This window comes from Nematostella vectensis, chromosome 7, assembly GCF_932526225.1.
Source record: "Nematostella vectensis chromosome 7, jaNemVect1.1, whole genome shotgun sequence".
Taxonomy (NCBI): domain Eukaryota; kingdom Metazoa; phylum Cnidaria; class Anthozoa; order Actiniaria; family Edwardsiidae; genus Nematostella; species Nematostella vectensis.
In genome coordinates, this window is record NC_064040.1 from 11,917,379 (window position 1) to 11,940,449 (window position 23,071).

At 40.8% G+C, this 23,071-nt stretch overlaps 2 protein-coding genes across 2 annotated transcripts; both read right to left on the reverse strand.

Annotated features, from left to right (window-relative positions):
- Positions 1-2,749: 2,749 nt before the first annotated feature.
- LOC5510755 (calmodulin-like protein 12) lies at positions 2,750-15,077 on the reverse strand. The gene is made up of 10 exons (XM_048730261.1): positions 14,925-15,077; positions 12,868-12,910; positions 11,792-11,935; positions 10,945-11,190; positions 10,396-10,421; positions 8,400-8,495; positions 6,052-6,082; positions 4,884-5,027; positions 3,998-4,237; positions 2,750-2,935 (listed from the first exon to the last, which is right to left on the reverse strand). The coding sequence occupies exons 1-10, from the start codon at positions 14,925-14,927 to the stop codon at positions 2,913-2,915; spliced, it is 996 nt and encodes a 331-aa protein (XP_048586218.1). The 5' UTR covers positions 14,928-15,077; the 3' UTR covers positions 2,750-2,912.
- Positions 15,078-15,734: 657 nt separating this feature from the next.
- LOC5510756 (proton channel OtopLc) lies at positions 15,735-23,013 on the reverse strand. The gene is made up of 2 exons (XM_032379946.2): positions 22,204-23,013; positions 15,735-19,902 (listed from the first exon to the last, which is right to left on the reverse strand). Exons 1-2 carry the CDS (start codon positions 22,207-22,209, stop codon positions 17,917-17,919), a joined length of 1,992 nt encoding a protein of 663 aa, XP_032235837.1. The 5' UTR covers positions 22,210-23,013; the 3' UTR covers positions 15,735-17,916.
- Positions 23,014-23,071: the final 58 nt, after the last annotated feature.

Sequence of the window (23,071 nt, forward strand, 5' to 3'; positions counted from 1 at the left end):
TGACTGATAGTTTAGGTTCCTTTGTCGGTTGAGGTTTTCTCTGAGAGTAATAGACAGCGTCGATCTTAAAAAGAAATATAATGATGATTCATATGATAATAAACTATCCTACTCGATCTATCGGGCACCTATCAAATCATGAAAGCCCCTTTAAGCGAAGGAGAGAAGCGACTTAGTATAACCAGGGAGTTCAACGTATCATGTATACATTATGTTAAAGTTAGTCATTTTTTTCGGTATGCTTTTTTGGGATAGATGTTCTTCGGTGTGCTATTGGGGTAGACTTTTTGGGGATTGTTCCCTTGGTTTTTCACAGGATAACATCTTCTTCAATGGTTTTTGTGGCTGGGTTGTAGGGTATCGTGTTGGGTATCTCAATGAGGGACTATTGGGGAGTGACCATTTGGCGTTGACAGCATAGCATCTGTTTTAGTGCCGTCTTCAAGCTTCGGCTCATGCAGCCCTGTATCAGGAAACTTGTAGCAGAGTTCAGAAGTGAAAGGCAAACTTTAGGGTTCCAGATGCATTTTTGGGAATAACCCCCTTGTAGAAATGGTTAATGCAAATGTTGACCAGAGTGGGTAGGAAGCTAAGCGCAAAGGAGACAGTCATGGTGATCACCAAGCCCACAACTCGTTGCTTTTTCTTTGCTTCCTCCAAAACGGGCACATTCATCGGGGCCGCTGCGTTGCTGAAGAAGATGTCTTTAACGATGCGGATGTAGCGGACAGGGATGGTAACCGCTAGAATAAGTATGCGGAAAACAAGATGGACTTCACTGCTCGGGAAAACATGTACGCACCTTTCTCTGCCAGGCTATAATGCATAGCAATATATGACGGGGACATTAGCAGAAACGCCAACGTCTATATCGCGAGGATCGCGTATCGGACCGTGTCGTCCTTCCGGTTTAAACCTCGTTGAGCTCATCGCGTAAAGGATGGCTTGGTGGCGCTCCACCGCGAGGACGGTCAGAGTAAGGACACTTGCGGTAACGGCGGTGAATGGGATGTTCGGACCGAGGAACGCCTTACACCATAGTCCAGGGCTAGCGTAGGCGCAAATAGAAGCCCCACGAGGTCAGCCATCGCCAGGTTTCCCAAAAGTGACAGAGTGGTCGAGCGCAAAGATGGATTCTTGAATAAAACCACGAGGATTAAGGCATTACCGACTACACCTACTGAAGTGATTGCTCCAAAGACACCATAGATCACTTCGTCAGTTAAAGTGTCATTAGTGATAGACCTGAGGGTAAACATCGTGATGTGCTTAGGATCCAACTTTGTTCAGTTTCCCATTGAGTCTCTCAAGTCGTCCCAAATATTTGAGGCCTGATAAAAATTGCTGTAAATTCCCGCGCTTTAGGAGTTTTCTTCGGTTTGATATCAATTTGAGCTCTTATGAAGGTACCGACGTTAACATTTGGCAACTCGTTTGCCCAATAGTTCGCTTGCGAGTGTTAACTTCATAAATATTGTGCGGAAGTAGCTCATCCTGAAGATTTCATGCTTACTATTGATCTAAATTATCATTCAATTTGTATTCTCAAAGCAGCTTGGCAACGAAACCTACAAAGTTAATTTTCCAGTAAAGATGATTGCTATGAGCACAATTTGATCCAATTCAATCAATACTGATTGAAATCAAAGGCATTTTGATAAGTAGTGAATAGCTAATGCGTATTTGCAAATTTCAAATGGCTGCTAACGGATAGACAGGTGTGGAAACAGATTGAAGTGTAGTTAAACAATACAACAGAAAGAGATATATACTTTTCAGTCAAAACTTCGAGAGAAACGTCTTTTTACTTCCATTTATGTCCGCAATTTTTCTCAACGAAGTTAGTTAAAAAATCGTGTGGGACACCAAAAGAGCTAGTCGCCATCTTTATTTTGTTCACCACCTTATATTGTTCTTGAGAATCCGCTACTCTCTGTACTCTGATGACAACAAAAATCGATAAAAGCACATAAATTAGTACTTGTCCTAAAAAATGAGCTTTCAGTGTTTTGAAATATTGGTAAAAACCTTTCTGTAATATGACCGTCTTGAGCGAGGCTTTTAAACTATAACCAAGGCCTGAATCTGTACGCCAAATTTTTGCTGTAATCTCATATATCAGTAGTGGTTTGTGGTGTTATGTTACGCAATTTGGGGTCTTATTCTTGAATAATCAATGCTTCCTTTTTCTAGATAGTTTTTTTTTACTTAAACGACGAAAAAATTTTGTAAAAAATATCTACATCTATGACTTTATGATATAAATGCTTATTCATAAAATTTATTGAAATTCGGCAGCGCAAGCTAAACTGATTTTACTTCAACAATAACAAAATAACATAATATCTTTTTTTTGTGATATGCACAAAATTGAGTGATACAGACTTCCTTGAGAATGGTTGTTTTAGGATCTTTTTTTAAATTCGAATCTTTGAACAACACCCGTTACAATCTATTTGAACAGTTTTCCTGCTTATAGCCAAAAAAGTATTTCATAGCCAAAAGTTCTGTGTTGAAAATGAAGGGAAATTCACCAACAAATCCAAACCCTTTTTTTGTGCAGTTGTTTCGAGTAAAGTTATGTAATATTGAACTAATATACGCACGTGCGAAAAATTAATACGTCGTGAAATATAATTAAAAAATATAAACACGATAAAACATATTTTGCCATTTTTTGTATTTCCAGGCCCCTGAAAAAGAGGTGCATGTGGCAATAAAAATAGGGGGATAAAATAAGTAGTAACCATTTGGAAAACACGCCATTTAATTTGGCAAACTTAAAATCACATGGTCAGATGGTATCTACTTATGAACAAATGATAACACTAGCTCGGGATTAAAATTTTGTATCCTTATGTCTTCTCGATTTGTAGGCTTCCTCTTTGCATCTCGTCTGTGTGCAAGTCCACTTATACCAGTAATTTTACAAATGCTGAAATAGGAATGAAAGCAGTGTCACTTTGAACCTCAGCATTAGAAGGCAAGGCCTCTAAAAGAAGCATGTAGGGCGTGTACCGTCCACCAATAAATACTGTGAATATCCGCGGCCAAAAACATCCAGCACCCCTCCCACCGACAGTGCTAAAAAACGCAAGACTAGTTCCAGTACAGCGCGATTATACCAACCTTTTTGTTTTGCAATGGCGGCGTTTAACCGGCGAACTGTCACATTTTGGCGAACGCTAAGAAAACTAGATCAAACTTAAGGCTTAAATTTTCTTTATGACTCCCTCATTATCAAACAAATCTGTCATCTTTTGTACAGTATGGTTTTAATGCTGTACAGTAAGTCAAAACAGCGACTGAAGTAAGCATTTCGTACCTTTGTTCTGCTTTACTCGAAGGATTCAACACAACGACTTTGTTTGTTTTCGCCAGAACACGCGCATGCGCATACGTTATTCAGCACTGTCCCTCCCTCCCCCACTTTGACCTGTGATTTTAGAAAAATTGTATTTCTGTATTTCATCTCTATGCATGCCTCACTCCTCTCCCCCAAGATATCCAGGACGGGTCGGTGAATTAGAAATTACCACCATTCCACCACAACTACACACATTACTACCTCACCTAACACCGACAGTTGGACCATATGACTACTATTACCGCTATACCATCAACACATCGCAATAAAGCCTACGCCCGACTGTCATGATACATAACGATATCACATTAGATCATAAACAGGACCCTTCCGCTAAACTTGGTGCCTTTACTTTTGGCGTTGTCCCTCGCTAAGCGCTAAACTAAACGTTTTTTTTTTTTCACTTTTGGCGTCTCCCCTCGCTTACCGCTAAACTTAATGGTGCCTTTACTTTTGGTGTCTTCCCTCGCTTACCGCTAAACTTAATGGTGCCTTTACTTTTGGTGTCTTCCCCCGCTTACCGCTAAACTAAATGGTTCCTTTACTTGTGGCGTCTTCTCTCGCTTACCGCTAAACTTAATGGTGCCTTTACTTTTGGTGTCTTTACTTTTGGCTTCTTCCCTCACTTACCGCTAAACTTAATGGTGCCTTTACTATTTGGGTCGGCGATAGCAAGCATCTTGTCCACGTCTTTGCGCTGGAGTCTCTCGGGGATTCGCATTAACATGGAGCGAAGTTCCTTGACCTGGATGTCGCCGCGACCCTCCTTATCCCACGCATTAAACGCGTCCATGATCTCAGCTTCGCTACCCGCTCTTAGCTGGTTGTTCATCAGTTGCATAAACTGCGCGAATCTGATCTCTCCACTACCTGGATATTTAGCAAAAGATAGATCTCCATAAATGAAAGCCCCTACTGACCGCCTCTACAGTATTTACGCGCGATGGGGCGTCGATATAACCATTTTATAATCCGAGCTGCTCGTCATGATAATATCTTTTTAACACTGTTTTGGTACCAATATGCCAAAGAAATGACGAAAAGAAGAACATTATTTGATCGTCGACAAAACGATTATGATAACAGCTATGGCGATGATACATGTGCTAAGTGTTCGGTTTATCCGTATGGGCTACCGAACTGTGTGTTCCTCTAATACAAGTTCTTACTTTTCATATATGTTTGTCCCACGATGTTACATGTGCTGAGCGTCCGGTTTATACAGGTCTTTTTCCGTCTGTATATCATCGACAGGCGTTGGTAGATCCAAAATTCAGCGACGGGGGAGGAGAGGGGGTGGAGATAAAGCCGGGGGGTTGCAGTCCCAAAACTAAAGAATGTGCATCTCTTTTTATCGCATTTCATTTCTTTCAAATTTGAAATGCAACCTCCTTAACACCCCCGCCGCCATCACCCAAGCGACACTAGCTATGTGTTGCGCTTATACAGGTTCTTATTGTCATTGTCCTTATGTGTAAATCTTAACCGAGTGTTTAGTTTATACAGGTTTCCTTACCGTCTTTATCCGCATCTGCGATCATATCCTGGATTTCTTTGTCTGAAGGGTTTTCTCCGAGTTCTCTCATGACGTCACGAAGTTCGTCTGTGTCGATAGAGCCGGAGTTGTCTTTGTCGAACATCGAGAAAACGTCCCTCATCTCTAAAAACGGAAACACACACAAAAAAATTATCACCCCTTATTCTTGAATGACATTGCACCGCCTGATGACGCAAACAACAAGGCACCGTTCTCGGGATGTTCTTCCTGAATTCAATATGGTTTTTCCTGCTCTTCGCTTGCTCCTCTTCCTGATCTCGCTGGAATGACTGAGTTGAAGGAGAGACCTCTGTTACCAGGGACCAACTTGCTACTGTAACCATGTTTTTAATAAACTATTCAAAGGGACGACGCCTGATATGTAGTGAAGGCGGCACACTTACCGTTGGCCATGTATAGCGTCTAAGATGTATCGGAGTAAAGTGACTTACAACTTATCAAATAGCGGAGAACATATGAAGTAACTTATGCGCCCGATGCCAAGCTACTTATTAAGCGTGTGCTCGGTTCGTTTTGCAAATTGTCGGTCTGCTGTAATTAAGTCTATTGTTTTCTAAGCGCGGCAAAAGGCGAGTCGTTTCTTATGTAAAATCTGAGGAAAGAAAATTATTTAACGTAGAAGGAAATTAGAATTTCAGTGGCTTCTCTCAGTTTACGTTTCATTTTTTCTTCAAGAAAAACTGGACCTCCTGGGCCCCCTGTGGTGGCGTGGATGCCTCGGCTGCGGCAAAGGTAATCAAGCTAAAAGTCTTATACCGCCTAACGCCAAATTACCGAAAAGGCGGGAAAGTCAAATGGCGCACACCGCGTCACAAGACAGGCGGCGGTCGCGGGCGAATAAAAGCCGCGGTCTTAGCTATGCTTTCAAAAGGTGGCTATGGGCTATGAAGTAAATCAAGTTTTTTTCCGAAACTGTTGGTCTCTTTATCACACTTCCTGAAGCCAGCCTTTTGTTCGTCGCCATTACGTCAAAAAGACAACCCTTTTGCTGCTTACTGAGAAATTAAAAATCAAGAGAACAAACGAAGCCAGCATAGTTGATAACGCCTACACGATACACTCGCCCATCACTGTGCTACTATGCTTTTCGTTTCTTTATTAAATTATATTAGCACTCGTTACTCACCCTGGATTTGCTCCTTTGACATGTCCTTTTGCTGAAAACAAAACCCCGAACGACACAAGATATTAGACATGAAAAGGCAATAAAACCCCGAATGACACAAGAAATTAGACATGAAAAGGCAACAAAACCCCGAGTGACACAAGAAATTAGACATGAATAGACAACAAAACCCCGAATGACACAAGAAATTAGACATAAAAAGGCAACAAAACCCCGAATGACACAAGAAATTAGACATGAAAAGGCAACAAAACCCCGAATGACACAAGAAATTAGACATGAAAAGGCAACAAAACCCCGAACGACACAAAAAATTAGACATGAAAAGGCAACAAAACCCCGAATGACACAAGAAATTAGACATGAAAAGGCAACAAAACCCCGTATGACACAAGAAATTAGACATGAAAAGACAACAAAACCCCGAATGACACAAGAAATTAGACATGAAAAGGCAACAAAACCCCGAATGACACAAGATATTAGACATGAAAAGGCAACAAAACCCCGAACGACACAGGGTATTAGACATGAAAAGGCAACAAAACCCAAACGACACAGGGTATTAGACATGAAAAGGCAACAAAACCCCGAACGACACAAGAAATTCAGGGCCGTAGCAGAGGGTGGGGCACTGGGGGGCACGTGCCCCAAATATTTTGAAAAATTTTAATAAAATGACCAGTAGGGGCGTGGCTGTGCCCCCTCCCCCAATATTTCTTAATATTTCAAGGCCTGCTACGGCCCTATTAGACCGCGAAAAGGCAACAAAACCCCGAAAGACACAAAAAATTAGACATGAAAAGGCAACAAAACCCCGAAAGACACTAGAAATTTAGACATGAAAAGGCAACAAAACCCCAAACGACACAACCGTAACGACACAAGATACAAGACAAATAATTTGCAGGGGAAGTTTAATATACAACTTATGACTGGATGAAATCTATCTCCAGTGCATAACTCCATTTGTTTCTTTTTGTTGGCCATTTTGTTTTTACTAGAGGATGATTTACTCTCGCATTAGTAATCGAATTTGGGCTAACATCGGGCTAACATTCGTTGATCTTCTTGGTTGTGTTGAAATTGGCTACTTCTCTCCTTAGGACGGCAGCAAGACAGATTGAGACTATCACATAGCTTGTGGGCGACCTAGTGTAAAACAGGCCAAAGACGCACTTTATTTTAAGCCGCATCAGCTTAAAATTCAAGATGGCGCCCGATCACCGAACGGAGAGTGTTTTCCGCGATGATAACACCGAGTACCGCCTGCAAGCAGGTTAATTTGAACTACATCTTGAGTGACGACCCTCGAATGCGGGCGCATTACCCTCTTTCACCTGCCATTACACATCACGACAAACTAAAAAACGTTTGCCCGAGTGGTAATCAAGAGTATTCATCCTCAAGAAAAAAGCATTTTTTAACCTCGGTAAACACTGGTCAAATTAATATTTAACCGTTAAATCGTGTAGAAGCATTGAGGGGGGTGTCACGCAATACACAAAACAGTCACGCTAAGAACTCTGACATCTTGCACAGTGCGAGAACTTTTACCATATACGGAGTTACAAAGTACGGCTCGCATTATCACCCAACCCGGGTAGATCATGGTTCGGAAAATAAATAAACAATTTAGATAAAAATTACTTATTTGGCCTTAATCCTCTCCCTATAGATTGTAAAGATTTGCCATATTCGTCTAGCAGTAGCTTGTAAAATTGGGTTTTCAGTTTCTATTATTGGCGTATTAATTTCTTTTAATTGATCGAGATAAATAACAAGATTATCAGTTTAGGGCACGATTATATGAATTCGTTGGAACATTAGAAATAACACCATGAACATCTTAAGCAACAGTCTATTGTCATACTATGAGCAGGTAAAACTACTCATGTTTTCTCTTTCTTGTAACTCATTTCAGTTTCCCGGGATATAATGTCATTATAATAAAATTGTGTGATATAAAGCACAAAATAATGAATAAATTTAAGTTAGTTGCCCATTCGTCCAAAACGATGAGTGTTTATTTACTCAAGCAAAATTCCCCGTGAACTCATTTCGATTCACACGTCAAGGCAAATTATTTCTACAAATTATACTCGTAATTAGCCATCAGGCCAGAAGAAATATGCCGGTTCAAAGAGTCTTACAGTTTAGTGCTATATTCAGTATAAAATGCGAATTCCATTCTTTGGAGCAGCGGACAGTTGTATTGCAATATGTCTAAATGCCGGTCTGAATAAAAGGCATTTGTGCGCCGCAAATCGCTCTCAATCCCATAAATAACCCAATAAAGATCTTATTCTACAAGCTTGGGTTTCTGCAAACGATAGATACCTACTCACCCACGACATTTTGATGGTTGATTTGTGGAGCGAACGGCGAAAAGTGAGACCACGAGAAGACAGAAAAAGAACAACGGCGAAGTCTGCTACAAGAGCTCAAAATACCAGACAGGGACAATTAAATGTCATGAATTCCACTTGAGCAATGCCAAGCATTTAGGGCTAGGACCTAGCCATATTAATTTCATCCCAAGGGGGACCTACAGTGGAACAAAATTGCACCCTAGTCGTTATCTAAAAAAAACTCTCCAGAACGATCACAAAATTCTAAGGGAAACAATTAGGTAGAAGTGAAGTACCAAATAGAGTGTGGATTTTTTTGATAAGATATTAGAGAAAGGGGAGATAATCATCGAGCGTTTTAGGTTTTGTGGGGACCTCCGCACAGTAGTAAATCTGCTTTAGGGGTTTCTGAATCTATTAGAGTAATCTTCAAACAACAACCGTAACGCAATAGTTACTGCTCGAAGAGCCTTCAAGATCTGTTCCTTAAAGAAAAACAACGAAGTCTTCTCACCGCACGTGTAGTTAAGACTTATTTTCCTGAGTAAAAGGTGGCGAGCCGGTAATATTTAGAATAAGGAAAATCATAAACTTAGGGATTTTTTTTAAGCCGAAGGGTTTCGTGACACGCTCAAAGTCTGACGTATAAGTGGAGCACATAAAAAAATAAAAACAGACAATTTTGTAAGATTGATTTTGCATCGAGAAAACGATTTTTTTCCAAAAACGTTTCTTGATTATGCATTAAACCACCCACTTCAAAAAATTATAAATAATCATTTTATCACATGGAAATAAGGTACAAGTGAACATCATAGAACAAGAAACAAATCTCGAAGGCTGATTAAGGCTGAAATGTGCACTTTATTATAAAACATTCAGAAATTCATGTTTGAGGGTCACGCAAATTAAAAACCACAGCAAATTCCATTGAAAAATCTACCTCCTATAGGCAACCAGGGGTCACACGACGGAACAATAACTGTGAACTTCAACTTTAGAAGGTAAACTATAAACGCAATGAGAATAAAAAAATATAGATAGATAGATAAAATAATGGGAATATTTAACTGTTTCTCTTTACTTAAATGAAGATCGATCCAGAACACGTTAAAAAGTTTATAAAAATGTTAGAAAATGACATTTAATAAAGGCATCAATGTATTGGCGGATCCAAAGGAGGGGGTTCATAGTCTCCCACCGTCAAACCCTTTCCTGGACTGAAATATTTGAATAAGTTACCTTTCGCCATACGTTTTATATATTGATGCCTCACCTTTAGAGTTCCCCCCCCCCCCCCCCCCCAATTTGTTGACCATATAGAATTGCCAAGTCGAAGTAAATTAGGAACACGATGCACGCATCACTTAGATAAAAAAGCTGCGCTTGTGTAAACACATTTTTCTCGACTGTAAATATCTGATAGCTTCACATCTAGATCAGTGGTTGTCTATTAAAGGTTTAATCCTCATCAAATGCGGGTTCCCTGTGGCTTACACACTTACCAATTATTAGACTAAAGTGTGGGCGCCCAACTTCTGTTTATTACAAAACACCACACTTTATAGACAACTAAAACACCACGATTATCCGTCAGCTTTCTGTGCACATGCTGTCTATGTAATTAAGCCTCGACGGAGCTTGAATTTATTTGACATGCGCGCGAATTCAGCTAGCCCGCAAGGCATGCTGGGACCTAAAATTTGTGCACAAGTTTAAAATTCTTTGAGCAAAATAACAGCTTGCATCTGAGCAAAATGATAAAAAATTTCCAGGAAGAGTTTCCAAGAAAATATTTTCCAGGGATTATGTTAAGGCATATAGGTTGTTTTCCAAGAAACATTTAAAGCGTGCCAAGCCGTAGTGTTATTGTTCGACGATAGAGAAGGGGGAGGTGTGGTCGGGTTTTATCTGGTTGTGCAAAGCCTGGTTACTAAGTCTACGGTTATCATGACCCTCCCCTCCCGTGATTCTTTGCAATGATGTGTTTTTACTTCTTCTCCAGTAGGTCGACAAACACTGGAATAAAGAAGAGGAAAAAGTGTGGTCACTGTTTTGTTCGTCGTTATCATTATGGTATTCATCATTGGTACCTTCATCATCATCACCATCACCAGCGACCATAATTATCATTATCGCCACTATTATCACCATGGCCACCATCACAATCACAATCATCATTATCACCGTCACCATCACAATCACAATCATCACCATCACAATCATTACCATCACAATCGTTTTCTCCACTAGAGTCATCGCCATTACAATCATTATCACCATCATCACCTCCATCATACTTGCAATCATTATTACCATTATCACTATACCACTACCATTACAATAATCTATTAGAATCCGCGCTATTTAACAGGCCATCCGCTCCAAGTTATCAGTCATATCCTCAAAGAAACTTAAAATAGACACACTGCTTTTACAATTTGAACTATTTTCCGCGTTTTCCGTTAAAAATAATCAGGGTATGTTACGTACGTCCGGAAGTAAACTGGTGACAATGCCGATTTAAGGATGGTTCCCCCACCTTGAAATTTGAACTGTCCGGTTCCGCTGGGGTCAATGACCTGGCACATTTTGTCGATTTCGGATTTGCTTAGTTTAGCAGCTTGAAGTTTTCGTAGCATGTTCTTGAGGTCATCAATCTTCATCATCCCGGTTCCTGTCTCATCCCACGCGTTGAAAGCATCGATGATGGTCCCTTCCTCTTCCTCCTGGTTCATCTTTTTCCACATCATCTCGCAGAACTCATCGAAGTCGATTTCTCCACTGCCTATAAGGAAAAGTTGTGTTTTAGAATAGCCAGGGTGAGGGGAGCATACGTCGAGGCCTGCCCTAGGGGCTAAGTTCAAATGCGTATCCTCCATGAGCCGGATTCAATGCAAATGTAGATGAAACAATCATTGAATACAGCTCATGGATGATGCGACGTTTGAACAATGAGTTAGCTCTCTGTTTCCCATGGCTTGCTATCAAACTCAGTACCATTTTGTCAATTCCTCTACAAAAAAGGACCCTCCCAAAAGAGGGTGTGTGTCTTCTTTGTTTTATTTCTTTCCTGCAGGTTCCTTTAAGGACGGGGGGGCTGAATACCCGCCCGCCATTGTTCCCCGCTCCCTCTCCAGGAAGGTAAAATCGCCTGTTCCTGGTAATACCAATCGTGTTTACAGGGCTAACATCAGAACCAAATCCGATTCCCGTTTTAAACTTCAATCCCTGTTGCTATACCGTATTGGTGGTGGTAGAAAGGTGAGTGCCAGGATTTACAGGGGTGAGGGCGGGGAGGGGGGGGGGGAGAATCGATTCCTCAATAGGACAAGGACTGCTTCTGGGCAATCGAGGGGGGGGGGGGGTGTGCGCGTAATGCTTCTCACCATCCTCGTCGACTTCGCTGACCATCTGTTTGAGCTCGCAATCGTCGACTTTCTCTCCAAGGTTTTTCATGACAGTCGATAACTCCTCGACTGTGATCGTGCCGCTGCCATCGGCGTCGAACAGGCTGAACGCTTCTTTGAATTCTGAAACACCAACACACGTTTAGGGATAAAGTAATATGAAACTGGGATGATCAAACCCCTATTACTTCCTACTCACAGTCAAGGCTAGCCTCCCTAGTTACTTGAGCTTGTCACGCTAGGCGGCGCTTGAGCTCGAGTTACTTGGGATCGTCACGCTAGGCGCGCTTGAGCTCGAGTTACTTGGGCTCATCACGCTAGGCGGCGCTTGAGCTCGAGTTACTTGAACTTGTCACGCTAGGCGCGCTTGAGCTCGAGTTACTTGGGCTCGTCAAGATAGGCGCCGCTTTTGTTGTAATATGTAATGTGAATGTGTAACATGTAATGTGTATTGTGTATTATGTAATGTGTTACATGCATTGTGTTATACGTAATATGTAATGTGTAAGGCAATTTTACATCAGCCAAAATAAGAGTCTGTCTCCAAGTGGCCCCCTTTGTAGTGCGCCTCTGACTTTGCTTCGATATTCAATATTTCAGATAAGGGCCTAGCTCATAGCCCTATATTCAGGATTCCTGTGGGAATCCAACCCAGAAGGAAGGATCTCGGATGACGTCATAATAAAAGCCACAGGAAACCCAAAACATGTAGGAAGAACTTTAGTGAAATTCGTATTTTTCACGATAAAAGCTGAATGGACTAACTGATGAAATAATATAACTTTTATTAAACAACATTTACAATAAAAGCGGAATCATCAGATGTAGCAAGTCCATCAGAACTAACTCTACTTCACGGCTTCGGTCTACCTGTGGTGTCTTTCGGCGACTTCACAGGTAAACCGGAGCTGCGACCAGAGCTGAGTTTAGTGGACTTAGTGGAAACCTGCTCTCGATGTGTTCGTGCGCGAATATATTAATGACAGCGAGCTAATAACAGCTTTCCGCTTTTGGACAGGAAACTGATTAGGATTCCCAAAAACCGTGGCTTTTACCTGCAATAGTTGCGGCGGGAATCTCTGGTAGACCTTCTAGACCCTGGAAAACAAATTCATCTTCATTATTCCACATTGTTCTCAATAGCTGCCTAAAGTGGGACGTCACGAAGGAAAACCTACTCTAAAGGGCTTGAATACATTGGATCAAATCGGTTGACACACAGCCGAGAAGTGTGGAAAGATGATAAAATAAGCCTGTAACAAATAACTGTATTTTTGGTTCCGTTCTAACCGTTTTTAACAAAACAAAAAAGTAAATTATTAGAAAGTATGTATTCTATTGTATATTCAGCTTTTTTATTCGATTAACTTTTTTCTATGTTCGACGCTATCTTCGAACGTTTTAACGAAGAAAACGCATACTGTAAGCTTCCAAATTGACATCGTAACAAGATAACAAGTGTGTTTTTCATTTTGCTGTTTTTTTATTAACTTTGAGTAAATAGGGTTTTAATATATTTCTTTTCTTTATTTTTAAAGATATTGCGGTTTATCTCTTGGGTAAATAAAGTACAAAGCTTTGCTTTTTTAGAGGGTTCTAGATTTTTTTTTTTTTATAATTTGACACCCAAACGTACCAAGATGTTGCTATAATTCTCCTCATCTAAGGCGACTATAGACACAGCTATATTTTCAATACTTCTTGTGTTGCTCTAGTGTGCACAACAGGTTTTTGTCGTTTAAAAGTTACTAAACCTTTTGGCGGTGTTTCTACTTTCGCTTAGGTAAGTGACAATAACAACATCGCAGAAAAATGCGAAAATGTCCATTTTAGCAGTCCCTTATTGGAAGTTCTATGCTATACTAATTAATCATCCATCCTTCCCTATTTTATCACCCCATCAGAGGCATTCTGAAGAAATATTCATCGAATTACCATATCAAATGAACAGATACAAATGCGTTTTAAGGGATGTTAAGATAACAACGCGACCTTTCTTGTTGAATGGCTAACTAACGACCCGTGAAATCTCGATTCAAAATTACGCCACCCAGAGTCAAGTAGCGGTTCAATCTGTTGAGTTTGTAAACATATGATACTTCTACAACACTGCAATTCTAACGTTTGCGTAGGCGATATTTGTTGTTTCTTCACTTCAATTATAAGGGGACTTGGTTCAGTCTTTCAAGTCAGATTCCCTCGCATTGCTTTTTTGTAATCGGATGTGACCTTTTAATATCATAGATTTTTTTTAAATACATTGCTTTGTTTCTTTGTCTGAATATGACAAAAAATGATTTACGACATTTACAACGTTTTTTTGGTGTGTGTTGATTGAAAGAGTTGTTTGCTACCTTCACAGCAGTCAGTTCCTTGAATCCATTCCAGTCTACATTTCCGTGATGCGCCCGGGTCAAGATCTTTGATAATTATGTTTTTGTCGCCTATTAAATCCTCTCTTGTAATCTCCCAAGCACAGTTCCACACGAAACGTTTTATCAAAGAAGATAGCGTAATTTAAATGCAACCGCGCTCATAATCCTTGCAAAAACGAGGGATTTCGCTTTACGTCCCTCATAAAATTCCTTTGGAGTTACAACCGCGTAATCCGCAAACAATAGCCTTAATCAGAGTTTCACGGGCAAATGGGCAAAGTGATGGCTTCAGCACCTTCTCTTAGGGTTGGTGCAGTCATTTAACTCTCTTGTAAGGTTAAGCTCGGGTCTGACTCCCGCAAAGGGTAACAGAATAAACTCTAACAGCGAATACGAGAAACCCTGAACAATAATTAACAGTTTTAGTAGATTTAAGTAATTTGATAATAAATTAACATTAGAAATCAGTAAACAAAGCGACGCAGTGATGTTCTGTGTAGGAATTCACGATTGGTTGTTGGAAATTGTACTCACTATACGCGTAAAAAATAATGTTCTACAAAGTGTAAAATAATCTGAGACATGTATTGAGGTTTAGTGCCTAAAACATACCAACAAGAATATGTTAATGTTTCTGTCTCTAACTTCGCTAAGTATTGAATCTCAAACAGTCTCATACGCTTAAGAAAACTACTTGCATCTAGGGTGCACTGAATGATATATTAAGTATGACTTACCATTTTGTCGATTTATAATAATATAACAACCAGAAGAAAGAGACAAACTAGATGCAAGCCCTTCACTCGACCGCCCTGAGAAAGTGATAACAAGCTCGTTCGCATATGCCTCCGACCCGTGTGATCTAAATGCGCGATCCTGATTGGCTGTTCAGTTTAGACTGACGAATACGTCGCCCTCTAAGAGAAGTAGAATTCGCAATGAGTGGACTTAGGAGCTGTTTGTCCCCGCATGCAATGAAATACGTCTTTCAGTTTTTGAATCCACAAGCTTATCATTGATCAATGTATTCATCTGGTATACACAAAAATAAAAAAGGGATGCACCGTCTTAAAAGTAGATTTTCTGAACAGAGGAAATTGAACAAGTATCATGAAGACCTTTCAGGCGAGGTCAGGACCCACCCGAGAAAATAAAATATATATAAAATAAATTTGAGTATTTCCTCACAAAAATGAGGTTTTCCCTTTTTGTGTCGTATGCAAGTTAAAAAAAAAGTTTAGCTTCACTCTATATTTAGTTAAAGTGAACGCGTTTTGTGTTTAAAATCAAGGGAATGTGCGCTATTTGAGGTATGCTGCCACATAGAGCCAAAAAAGGATGGACTTACTGATCAGTAAAGCGATAAACTGCACATTAGACACTGTTTTACAATGGCCTTACACGAAACTTAAAAAGACGAATCAAATATTATTTGTTAGTAAAAGATGTTTGCAGGCGCGCACACTTGATTACCTAAGGGGGGAGGGGTGGGAAAGTCATAGGTATCATATGGAAAAAGCATAGTGTAACAACGATTGGAGACGAGATGTTGGGACGGTACCGAGGTTTATTTGTTCGCTGTTACAACTGAATGCCTTACACAGTGTGTACAAGACGATTACAAGAAAATTTTGGGGGGTATTGTACCGCATCCCTTTTATGTGTTCGTAACAAGGCAAGTCCAAAAGGAAATGCTTCACTGACACCCCGAAAAGCGTTTATTTTTGTTTGGAAGGTTTTTAGCCAATAGGTGTACGAAGAGTGACCTTCCTACATGGGTGTGCCAGTGAGTTACCCTTGGACTTGCCGTGATCTGCGTAATGATTACATGGTTATTATTGACTTTCGGAGATAACACACTAGATGCTTGCTGTGCTAGTGCGCATGGCAAGCTTCATGCGTGGTCACAATAATTGGCAGCATTTCAATCATTTCTGCACTTCTTCCTTAATACCAAACCTGGCTATACAGAGTTTCACTAGACCTAGACGATACCTAGAGTTAACTGCTCAAGAAGTCAAATCCAACTTTTTACCGGTAGTTGATGAATACGGAACGGGAAAAGGCGCTCGATTTACGATTCTCGACTATCACTTGAAAACAATGTGGACACGCCTACAATTTAGTGAGGGGCCAACTTCCATTGGCCGCTAACTAAACAAAACGCATTATCAACTCCCGGCACAAGTGGCGGTAAATTGTCTAAAATGATAAAGTTATAAAAACAGCGAAACTTGCGTTAATTCCCCGCGTTGCAAGTACTAGACTTATCCCTGACACCCTGTGATAATTCCCGGGTGAAAAATAGTAGCTTATCCCTGACACCCGGTGATAATTCCCCGCGTGAAAAGTAGTAGCTTATCCCTGACACCTTGTGATAATTATCCCGCGTGAAAAGTAGTAGCTTATCCATGACACCCTGTGATAATTCCCGCGTGAAAAATAGTAGCTTATCCCTGACACCCTGTGATAATTCCCGCGTGAAAAGTAGTAGCTTATCCGTGACACCCTGTGATAATTCCCCGCGTGAAAAATAGTAGCTTATCTCTGACACCCTGTGATAATTTCCCGCGTGAAAAGTAATAGCTTATCCCTGACACCCTGTGATAATTTCCCGCGTGAAAAGTAGTAGCTTATCCCTGACACCCTGTGAAAATTCCCCGCGTGAAAAATAGTAGCTTATCCCTGACACCCTGTGATAATTCCCGCGTGAAAAGTAGTAGCTTATCCGTGACACCCTGTGATAATTCCCCGCGTGAAAAATAGTAGCTTATCTCTGACACCCTGTGATAATTTCCCGCGTGAAAAATAGTAGCTTATCCCTGACACCCTGTGATAATTTCCCGCGTGAAAAGTAGAAGCTTATCCATGACACCCTGTGATAATTTCCCGCGTGAAAAGTAGAAGCTTATCCCTGACACCCTGTGATAATTCCCCGCGTGAAAAGTAGTAGCTTATCCCTGACACCCTGTGATAAATTCCCTCGTGAAAAGTAGAAGCTTATCCATGACACCCTGTGATAATTCCCGCGTGAAAAGTAGAAGCTTATCCCTGACACCCTGTGATAATTCCCGCGTGAAAAGTAGTAGCTTATCCGTGACACCCTGTGATAATTCTCCGCGTGAAAAATAGTAGCTTATCTCTGACACCCTGTGATAATTTCCCGCGTGAAAAAAAAATAGCTTATCCCTGACACCCTGTGATAATTTCCCGCGTGAAAAGTAGAAGCTTATCCCTGACACCCTGTGATAATTCCCCGCGTGAAAAATAGTAGCTTATTCCTGACACCCTGTGATAATTCCCCGCGTGAAAAATAGTAGCTTATCCCTGACACCCTGTGATAATTCCCCGCGTGAAAAATAGTAGCTTATCTCTGACACCCTGTGATAATTCCCCGCGTGAAAAATAGTAGCTTATCCCTGACACCCTGTGATAATTCCCGCGTGACAATAGTATTTGAAATGATCCACGTTTTGGCCGCCAGGGGGGGATCACGCCCACCCTGCGCACTCCCCCCCCCCCCCTTCTCCCTCATCTCGTATGCGCCTGTGTTTTGACGTTTTGAAACAATCCAATATGGCATCCACTCTTTTTAACGACCATGCATGGTGCTTATATGATAGACACCTTCCACTTCCACCAATTCTTTCTCCTCCTCCTCACTGCTACTCCTCAATCCCTCCTCCTTCCTCCTCCCCCTGATTCTTCCTTCTTCTCCTCCTTCTCTCACTAGATATTTCGCAGCCTGCTATCTGCAATAGCGTCGATACCAAATCTGTTAATGACGATCTCAAAGCAACAAAACACAGAATGCAGTCTGAAAAAGATGCAAAGTGGGTATGCGATGTGTCGAACAACGGACCAGACAGTACTGTCTATCACGGAAATCTCCGGGTTATTCATCTCCTTAAAGTTGATCTCAAATGTGTTCATAGCCCATAATGCAAAATTAACAATGCTGAGAAGCGCCGCAATCTGGCGAATGAACCATGAGAGAGTCCTTATGCTGACATCTCGGTAGACTTCATTATCGTAAGACTCAGCCGAACGAAGCAAAGCTCTGATGACGAAAAGCGTTTGCACCGTGAACTGAACGGTTGCTGCAACGGCATCTAACAGGAAAAACGTGACATAGGTTTTATCCCTTTTGCTTTTCAGCTCTGTAAATCCCACTACGATTTGAAAACCGGTTAATATGAACGCTCCACTTATGCCAATCATTAGCAGAACTGTGTCAACAATGGTGTGGGAAGAAGAAGATGAAGGGTGGAAATGTACGAGACAGTTTATCCCCACCAAGGATGCGAAGGCCATCATAATGTAAATAAGAATCCGTACGCCGTAATAAGCATTCCAGGGATTAATACGTGCGACATCCTTCTCAGCATAGACACAGATGATCAAAACAAGGAGTCCAACTAGGGTAATTATCCCAATGGAAAACCCACAAATGGCGTTTTTCCAGAAAGCCACCGTTCTAGCATGTCCTTGGGGGGAGCTTTCAGGTTTACATTTACAGCACGTGGAGCAGGCGGCGCTCAGGCCGCAAAACTTGGAAGAAAAGATGCCGTTACCGTTTGTTTCGCTGTTTGCATCGCTACTTTCAACAGAGTTGTAGTCAGGTGGCTGTTTGAGGGAGTACCATAAGTTAAAAAGCAAACCTGAAGACATTACAGAGTATTCGATCTCAAAGGGGTACAAGAAATAGTTAGCCTTTTTGATTAAGTTTTCCATCGCCATTGTTGCATTGCATGACTGGCTGTAGGTGTTTGGCGGTTTGGTTGGTTTCATGTCTTCTGCAGATTCCTCTATGATGACGTAAAACCATGAACACATGTTGACACCAATAATGTGCATGAGAAAAAAACTGCTGCCCCATCGGTTGAAGAAGGACTTGTTCGAAAATCGGCAGAAAAAATACAACTGAAAGTTTAAGAAGACGAATTTGGAGAAATGATACAAAGCATGGGATGCTTTATAAGACTGCGTCTCCTTTTCACAACTTAACCCCAAAAGAATGCCAACGATCTTGCATAAAGTAAGGAAAGAGCTTCCTACGAGAAAAAAAGTCACTCCGAAAATCAGATAACCTGGAATGCGTGACTTTGGATGTTTAGGAATGCAACAGCGGCCTTGACAGCAGTATGTCACGCAAGACATCCATATAACAGCTAAACACATGTAAATCGCCTGGAAGACCTCAAAGACGGACAGAGGAACTTTGTCATTAGATGCCTCCCTCCCGAGGAGAAGAACGATGCCAAACGTAACCGTGATTGTCCAGTGGAATATACTAAGGTGCTTAGAACCGGAATCTCCATCGACAAGAGCGCTACAAAAGCAGCACATGTAGGAGACGGCACATTTCCATGTACTTGGAGCCTCTTGCGAGGCAAGGTAGAAAACGTCTGAGCCGATTGTTGAGTCATTTCTTGGTCTGAGACTTTCATTATTTGGTGAAATACCTTGCTGGTTTGTGACAAGCGATCCGTAGTTGGTATCTGTACTTAGTTCATGAAGTCCGTTTATTGAGTTTCGTCCTTGTCTGTGATATAGGCCATTTGATAACATAGCTAGCGTGCTAGTGGCAGTCAGAAAATCGTTATTGCTAGCTGAACTTCTTCGGGATGATGACGATGATGATGACGATGATGATGACGATGATGAAGCGTTCCCATTCTCCTCCACTAAGATATTTGGGTCTACATGAACATTCTGTTAAAACAAAAAGTATAGGATAAGTTTTTTTTGTCATTCAGTGAATTTTAAGTACCATTAATATATAGAGGATATTACACGGTGGCGCGAGGATATTAAGTTTATTTTCGAGTGGTGGAAACAATATTTTATTTATATTTAGACAGAAATTTCAAAAACCTTTACGGCCTAGACTAGTTACATAAATTAGGAAGATCGTTTTATATCTGAGAGAGAGGTAACTAATTTTTCCTGCTCGGTATTGTTTTCTCTGCCGAATGTATCGTTTAATTGTTTTTTTTTTTATCGTCTCTCTGGACTTTCCCTGGGCATTTAGCAAAGGTTAACCTGCTCAAAAATTCGGACTCCTTGTTCCCTGCTAGCAGAGGCCTCTTTTCTCTGTGTTTCGCTGGGCTCGCGTTCGCGAGGAAAAACAGTCTGTTTTCCTCGCGAACGCCAGCCCAGCGAAACACAGAGAAAAGGAGCCTCTTTTAGCAGGGAAGACTCCTTGCCGCTTCATCATCAACCAAAAACGATATCTGGATATCTGACTGTTGAATATTTGTAAACAGGGGGTGCGCAGCCTCCCCCCCCCCCCTTTCCCTACCCCCCTATTTTTTTGAATTGCCGTCAAAATCTATGCACTCATTTCCCTTTAACTGCCTAACCTTTCCCCCGAGTGCTGGGTACGCAACCATAGTGACAGACATATTATGTGTTGTGTTAGTTTTATTATCTCGTGCGTCACGAAGTATCCAAACGTGAGGAAGTTTCGAAATGTTTTTTTAAAGCAGTGGCTATTCGTACGGATCCGTATCCCGACTTCAGTTTTCTATTCGTAAGAAAGTTTAAGTTTTTTGCTTTTTTCTTCGAATTGAAATGCAACTAAATACTACTTATTAACCGAGCGCTGAGAAATCTCAGTCCTTGGTCTCTTTTGGCCTGCGGCCTCGGTCTGTACAAAAATTCCCGCGGGCTGAGATTTCTCAGTACGGACCTCGCGCTCGGTTAATAAAGTGTATTTTCTTCATTTTTCTTCAGGAAGTATCTGAAAAGAAAGATTCCTCGGTACCAGTCCCTCAAAACGACAACGTTTTCTTCATATGTCCACCAGTCTATTCAATATTTCTATATTAGTGTAATTTTCTTCCTTAAATACAATTTCAAATCATTTGTGAACTGTCTGATGCGCTTGTTTTGATGTCCGTATGAATAGCACGCGAAGCAGCTTATTCGTACGGAAGGATATTTTCTCGTTTTTTTTTACCGAAAGACACTAAAGTATCCATAACTCTTGGGTGAAACATATTTGCTGCTTTTCCTTGGTAGACTATTCTCCCGGTAAAGTATAAAATTCAAAAAATTTTTCAACGATAACTTGAAAAGAGAATCAAATTCCATTCACGCGTGGCCCCGGAGATTTTCAAAGTGTAGCGGATTCTGCCGCTCGATAATGTTCACGAGCCCATATTTTAAACTTTAATGCTTTATTTTATCGCTTGATACTCCTTAGCATATCTATGGCAATAAGAATTCTTAGTTGCATTTCAATTCGAAGAAAAAAGTAAAAAAAGTAAAACTTCCGTACGAATAGAAAATTGAAGTCGGGATACGGATCCGTACGAATAGCCACTGCGTTTTTTTAAGCGCGTGATAGCCCAAGGCTTATTAGATCAAGTTTCTGGATTTCCGCTAGCCCAGCGAAATACAGAGAAATGAGGCCTCTGCTAGCAGGGAAGTTTCTGGAGAGAATGTGTTTAAACGCGTTAAAGACTCGAGGAGTGATTATTATTAAAATCTGCTTATAAGAATCGGTATATATCCAACTAAGTATTTTATTAGAGTATGTATTATGTCAAAGCCGGGACATTGATGTAACTTTGTAAAAACGAAAGCTGCAAAGTATGAGTTGAATGTTTTTTTTTTACTCTATCCACAATAGAAATAAATTACACTTCTAATTTAACTCGCTTTTGTGATTGTTTTAAAGCAAGGACGAAGATCAATCTATTATTATTATTATTATTATTATTATTACCATCGATCTAGTCACAAATTTGCTCGTATCTTAGTGAACCGGAAATTAGTGATCAGTAAAAGTTCACTTCCTTAATTGACTTTCAAAGAAATGTTCGATTCCTTCAAAACTATCATGTGAACACCTAATGGGTGTTCGAACTTTTTTAAATGGCTAAAAGATATTTAATTCCTAAAGTGATTTTTCAAATATATGTTGGTTATTGTGGGCTCTTCGCTAATTGACCTTTTCAGCTACTGAATTCACTGAGACTAACTGTTGAGTTTTTGTATTATACTCACCGCCATGGTCGGAAATCCGTTAGTAGAGACAATTTCCCGATATCTTTTTTGGAATCTGCTAGTTCAGATAAATCACGAGTTCTTATACGCGATACTTGGTGTTGAATGTTGTTTTTAAAACTATTAATAGCATTCTGAGAAATGAAGATAGCACGTGATATGTCACGCAAAGACGCGGCTCCACAGGATACCCAAGCCAGTGGGGTATATTGTACGTGTAGGTAGGGCTACGTCTACCTACTGTAATTTTAAGTACCCGTGTATACGTAAATGAGAGCGAGATTTAAGGTCACCCAAATATTGATATGTGTATTTTTGCTTTTTAAATTATGGTTGGTTTCAAGAACATAGTTTTAGACCATATACGCAATTCTGGTAATCGATAGTAAAACTCGATGTATGTTTTTTTCTTTGCTTCATTCTTCGAATAACACGACTGATAACTCAAATGGGCCGAAGGAACCGTGGAGTCGCGGTCGCTTTGGTCGTGAAACTGGACATGAAACTCACATGACTGGACAAGAAATATTGACTTCCATATGTACATCTCGCGTATGCCCAGAAATCGACTGCTGGCCTGCAGATTGTTGAAAATCGAGAACTCAGAACTTGGCACTCCTTGCGAACCATGCGATCGAACCGGTAACGCACTAAAAGCTTCTGTGACATGACTGTTACCTGACATGAAAAATCGACTCCCATCTAGTACACTACCACGAATCGACGAATAGACTTGCTCCCTGCGGTTGCCTCCGAGCAGTGAATAGAGACTACATGGAAAGTGCACGCGTACGGTTTTTTTTCACGAGTTGTGCAGTATCAAAAAACGAACGAGTGAGCGCAGCGAACGAGTGAGTTTTTTTGATAC

Coding starts and splice junctions, on each gene's coding strand:
- LOC5510755 (XM_048730261.1), bottom strand. Junction 11,936..12,867: donor TCCCGCCGCAACTATTGCAG/GTAAAAGCCACG, acceptor TTGGTGTTTCAG/AATTCAAAGAAGCGTTCAGC. Junction 10,422..10,944: donor CGGACAGTTCAAATTTCAAG/GTGGGGGAACCA, acceptor TCTTTATTCCAG/TGTTTGTCGACCTACTGGAG.